Source organism: Callorhinus ursinus, unplaced genomic scaffold (assembly GCF_003265705.2).
Source record: "Callorhinus ursinus isolate GAN/ISIS: 27379988/994484 unplaced genomic scaffold, GSC_fseal_2.0 scaffold26, whole genome shotgun sequence".
Lineage (NCBI taxonomy): Eukaryota > Metazoa > Chordata > Mammalia > Carnivora > Otariidae > Callorhinus > Callorhinus ursinus.
In genome coordinates this window covers 8,274,079-8,280,078 of record NW_027397088.1, presented here as the reverse complement: position 1 = coordinate 8,280,078, position 6,000 = coordinate 8,274,079, and the positions used below count along the sequence as shown (strand labels likewise).

At 42.4% G+C, this 6,000-nt stretch overlaps 1 protein-coding gene across 2 annotated transcripts in view; it reads right to left on the bottom strand.

Annotated features, from left to right (window-relative positions):
• The window catches only part of DSP (desmoplakin), a 44,285-nt gene that overhangs the window by 24,526 nt on the left and 13,759 nt on the right, over positions 1-6,000 (bottom strand). For both annotated transcript variants that reach the window (XM_025890973.2, XM_025890974.2), the window contains exons 3-4: positions 4,811-4,959; positions 3,927-4,101 (exon numbers count right to left, since the gene is read on the bottom strand). In XM_025890973.2, the coding sequence (XP_025746758.1) occupies positions 3,927-4,101; positions 4,811-4,959 (324 nt within the window). The remainder of the gene's footprint in view (positions 1-3,926; positions 4,102-4,810; positions 4,960-6,000) is intronic.

The following is a 6,000-nucleotide window of genomic DNA, read 5'->3' as shown; positions in this document are numbered from 1 at the left end:
GTGTGTGTGTGTGTGTGTGTGTGTGTGTGTGTGTGTATAATAGGTGTGCATATCTACATATGACACGTTAGAAATTACTGGTAGAAGTTTCTATATTCAGTCATTTTAAACTGTGAAATAGTTCATTAAGCTCAGTCATGTACTATGTCCCAAGCTAAACAGCCAACTTAAACATATTTTTCATTGTTTATTCCTTTAAATTATTTTGATTCCTGTAATTATCGACTCTTTAAATTCAGCGTTTACCATTACCTTTCAGGATGCCCAACTCCCTATAACCCATTTCAAAGAGAAGTTACTATAGAGCATACTCAGAGCTCATTTCAATTAACGTTGGCAATATTAAGATGGCGGATTTATTGAGCAGAAGACATGAACAGACACCTCTCCAAAGAAGACATACAAATGGCTAACAGACACATGAAAAAATGTTCATCATCATTAGCCATCAGGGAAATTCAAATCAAAACCACCTTACACCAGTTAGAATGGCAAAAATTGACAAGGCAAGAAACAACAAATGTTGGAGAGGTTGTGGAGAAAGGGGAACCCTCTTACGCTGTTGGTGGGAATGCAAGTTGGTACAGCCACTTTGGAAAACAGTGTGGAGGTGCCTCAAAAAGTTGAAAATAGAGTTACCCTATGACCCAGCAACTGCATTACTGGGCATTTACCCCAAAGATACAGATGTAGTGAAAAGAAGGGCCACATGCACCCCAATGTTCATAACAGCAATGTCCATAATAGCCAAACTGTGGAAGGAGCCGAGATGCCCTTCAACAGATGAATGGATAAAGAAGATGTGGTCCATACATACAATGGAATATTACTCAGCCATCAGAAAGGATGAATACCCAACTTTTGCATCAACATGGATGGAACTGGAGGAGATTATGCTAAGTGAAATAAGTCAAGCAGAGAAAGTCATAAGTTTCACTTATTTGTGGAATATATATAAGGAATAACATGGAGGACATTAGGAGAAGGAAGGGAAAAATGAAGAGGGGAAATTGGAGGGAGAGATGAACCATGAGAAACTATGGACTCAGAAACAAACTGAGGGTTTTAGAGGGAGGGGGGTGGGGGGATGGGTTAGCCTGGTGATGGGTATTAAGGAGGGCACGTATTCCATGGAGCACTGGGTGTTATACGCAAACAATGATTCATGGAACACTACATCAAAAACTAATGATGTACTGTATGGTGACTAACACAATATAACAAAATGAAAAATAAAAATAAAAATAAATAAAAAAGATGGCAGATTTATGTGAGCTCTTTAAAAGTTAAATCTGACTGCCTTTCTAATTTGAGTCTCCCCTACTTCAAATTTAAGAACGCCACATAATAAGAATCAAGCATTCTATTCCACAAGCCTATCATCTCATCTTTCTTGTGCATGAGCTCATGTAGATTTCCAAATCACCTGTCTCATCTCTTGGACATGCCAAGGGCAAACATTCCAGTCTGGTATTGCTGCAAGAACATAACACACATTGTTCTAAGCCACATCCATGTCCTAATACACTTGGCGAGCCTTCAGAGAGGGGAGCCATTTCAGCCAGACTCCCGAAAGTTACCTAGGACTTTGACCTGTCTGTCCCTCGGCTCACTTGGGCTTTAAAGCAGAAACACGTGAGTACACCGGGAAGATAATAGATGACCAGGCTCCCGTGCCCGCCCCTCATTACCAGCCAGGTACCTGTGCAGCATCTGACCTGTCCATCAACAGAAGCACAAATCAGGGAAACAAAACAAAAGCCTGGCACAGGAGATGTGTGACTGCCTACTGGTCATGGGGCCTCGAGGGACGCTGCTCCCTTATCAGCTAGCTGGGCCTGCAGCTCAGTCCCTCGGGAGTGAGAAAGAATGCGGGCTATGCTTGGGGGAAGAAGGATAAGAGGTAAAGGGCCCCAGAGAATCCCAGAGCAAACAGGCAGTAAGTGATAAAACGACTTTTAGTTCCTTTGAAACCCTGGGGGCCAGCTGATCTGAAGTGCTTCGCTCATCAGTTGCACCTATTAAAAAATACTCCCCCACCGAGACACAAAACTGAGCCCACGAGATAATGCCATTTTCCAAAAACTTAGAAGATGCTGAGCTTTCGTGACAAAGGAGTCTCACAAAGCTACACCCAGCGTGAATGCGGAAAACGACCGATTATGAGCTGTCCTTTTATGTAACTGTCATACTAAGGAGAAATTAAGGGATTTGAGGTTTCGTAAGTTATTTGGTTCAAAGGGTGTTCTCACATAACATCACTTACAATGTAGTTCAAGCCCCATCAGCTCTGCCAAGCCTTCTTTTCAGGGCTCCATTCCCCAGGGCCCAGAGCATCACCCCTCCCCCAGCCCTGTCTGAGCAGGATTTTATTACAGCTCAAACAGCAATTAACCCCACACTGCTCCGGACAGAAATGTGGCATGTGGGTGTACATGTCTTGTTTTCGTCAATAATATTCACTTTCAGGACTAGGAAACACAGTTTTTGAACACTCACTTTCAGGTATGGTGCCAATACATATAAAATGTAGCTCAAGAAATGTGTGTTCAAAGATCAAAAGGGAATTTGAAAATATGCAAATAGGACCATAGTTAGGTTTCTGGGATTATTACTGACTTTTCTCCTCTATAAACCCCACCTTCTGTGATAGTATTGCGTAGTCTTTATGCTAAGTGGGAGAAAAACTTAGCTAACTGAATGAATGAATGTATAGACCCATAAACCCTCACCACCACTTAGGAAAGAACACATACAAAAAATCTCAAGTGGTTGAGAAACTTTAGAACCACTGCTCAACTGGTCCAACAACAAGCAATAAGCCCAATACTTCTTACAACCACAACCACATGGCATCACAAACTATGTCGGTACAATTTATCAATCTAACGCATCCACCTTCTCCAGAGAAGGATGGTTCACTAGCATGAGGTTTTCATTATACAATTCCCATCTACATGATTATGGCATATTTCTAATGCCACCTGTTCATCAAAGGGCGTAATGACCACATAAAACCACACAACAATAATTAGCAGGGGAAAACACTTTGTAGAAACTGCAGTTGCGGGGAAAGGCTCGGCATATACTTTGGTGGCCATTATTTCACTCCCCTCCCACACCCGTAACATAATGATTGCACAAGAACAACTGATACCTCAAAAATATAAGGTAAGCAACCGATGAGCCCAAACCAGAATATCCAGTTTTACTGTGTTTCCAGTTCCTCTGATTTAACATTTTAAATGAACCTCCACCACAATTTTTTTAAGTACCTATCAGTAACATAGATGAGGTCACTTACCACTCAGGTAGAACAATGAAGTTTTTAGCACATAAACTCCAACACATTTTCAGGTCGTGAACAGTAAAAGCTAGATATTCAAAGTCTACTAATTAAGTTATACCTGTTAAATGTTACCTGTGCGATAAGTTTTGACCAGAAAATAATGTGGCTCATTTCCTAAGCCACAAGAAAGAAAAAAAAAAAAACTGTCTGAAGTTTTATTTATTTCAAAATAGAAGCCTTCAATTTAAATTACATATGAGGCGGGGCGCCTGGGCAGCTCAGTCGGCTAGGCATCCAACTCTTGATTTTGGCTCGGGTCATGATCTCAGGGTTGTGAGATCAAGCCCTACAATGGGCTCCACACTGGGTATGGAGCCTGCTTAGGATTCTCTCTCTCTCTCTCTGTCCCTCCCCCACTCGCTCACAAGCGCACAAACGCTCTCTCTCTCTAAAAAATAAAAAAATAAAAATAAATTATATTTGAGGAAAATACGGAAAACAGCACGTTTCTGCTGCCAGCTGAGATCCCAGAGCACTCTGTGGCCAGAGCAATGGGGCTGGCCCTGCCACGTTCTATACACCTGACCCACTCAGGCTTGGAACATTTGAGAATCAACCTCGTCTGGAAGCTGCTTACCCTCTGCTGTCTCATCCACCCCAGACATTCGCTGGTGAGGCGCTTGGTGAATTCATCCCACCCAGAGCCACTCTGACAGGTGTACCCTCCACCACCCTTAGAGCTGGCCCTTCGGACTCGAGGGACACTGATGGCTTTATAAAGGGCTCGCATTTGCTCCTGGAGCTGAAGCAGTCTGAAAAGAAAGGAACACAAACACACTGTTGCACGAAAACCGCCTATGACCCCATGTTCTGGGCAAATGTCCCCCCTTCTGAGTCTCCTTTATTGTTGGGATGGAGATCACAAATGTTTGATTTGAAGAATTCTTTACCACATGACTTGAATTCTCAATGACATACAGAAACCTCAATATTATGATGCTCAGAGTCTGAAACATCATGGCAAGTGTAGCTAGCTTTGCCTAACCTGGTAGCACCTTCTGCTTTCCCCCCAAATTTCACCCGGGGAATTTGCCTCGTATCCTGGGCCCCGGGTACCATGACAGCAAAATCAAGACTACCTGTCTCTACTTTAACCTGCTTTCCCAACTCTACAAGTCTCATTTTTGTATGCATGAAACCATGCTTGACTTGGTATTGGACTCTTAAAAGTCAAATGCTGTGCCAAAGGCCATTGTTGCTTCCCAAATGGAGGTCCGGTGAACAGCTCGTAACAAACTCAACCCTTCAGTACAAGCCCGCTCCTTTGGGCAGGTCTGTGTAATTCTTTTCACGGCAGTTTTGTGATTCCACATGAGATGGAGGCAGTGATTTTAGTCAATTTGGACACAGCTACAAAATGCCAAGTGAAGCTGTGCCCCCTTCCAGGGAAGACCTGGGCCGTGTGATGGAGCATAAGTGGGGAGGCCCGCCTGCATCTGTGCTCTGTGGCAGGGGCAATACCTTTTCTGATAAGCATCACAGGGCTGGCCCATCTGTCGCATCTCTCTGATCAAGCTATCGGTAATTTCCATCTGATCATTGGCCTGGGCAAAACACTCATCCAGTTCTCTGCTCCGAGCCAGCTGTATTCCATCTCCGTATTTCAGTTCCTGAAGGAAAGAATTCACATGAAGGAAACACGTGGAGAGAATGCTTCACTTGTGTTTATGCTGGAGCAAAAATGCTGGAGAGAAAAGCTTCACTTGTGTTAATGAAAGCAAAACCTTCTGCTGTGAACTTAACAAATAGTGTAAGTTTTCCATTTTGCATGTGACTGCAAAAAAAAATTCCTAACTGGAAAATTACCGTATTAATTTTAGACAGGCAGGTAAATATAGAAGGATTCATGAAGCAAAATTTGTTTTGTATTTTAAATTTTTACTAGGCTTTTAAAAGTGTATTTGTGGAACACTGATCTTTCCCTTCCTTCAATGTGTTAAGTGCTATCTTTCATATTTACACAGGACGTTCAGCCAATGGGAATTTCACTGGGGTAAGAACACGGTACTATTGTACTGGATAAGGTCTTTTCCACACAAACTGAGCTTTTCCTCCATCTTATAGGAACATAGCTTTTCAGTTCTTAAAAAGGAAGCTATCTAATGCATTGTCTTGGGCCAATCGATTTCCTGCTTCTGATGATGCATGACCCTTATATGAGATGTCACCTTTGGGGAAACTGGGTGATGGGCACACAAGAGTGCTCTGTGCTATTTTTACAACTTCTTGTGAGTCTATAATTATTTTAAAATTAAAAAATTGTTCTAGAAAAGGAAACCGTCCTCTTTTCACATGCAAAGAAGCCTGCTGCTTCAGGACCATAAAGCTTCAACTTTCCCTTAGAATTTTACATTTGCTGCTTTAATTGGGCTTCAGCCAAATGAACCTTCTTTCTCTTAACAGAAATGGTAGCAAATATGCTACATTTCCCTGACGTTATTACACTTCAATGCACATAAGTAAAAATACACTGAGAACATGATGCCATGTAAATTTTTGGAACCACATGTGAAATGTTTCCATAGCCACTACACATCGTGTCCAGGTCAGGTGTTCAATATTAGGTCGCTGGAGCCTCCTGTTTTCCTCTGGGTAAGGGAATCACGGCTCTGTGATGAGGAGTGCGCTGCAAATCAGAGACTTGAAACGAC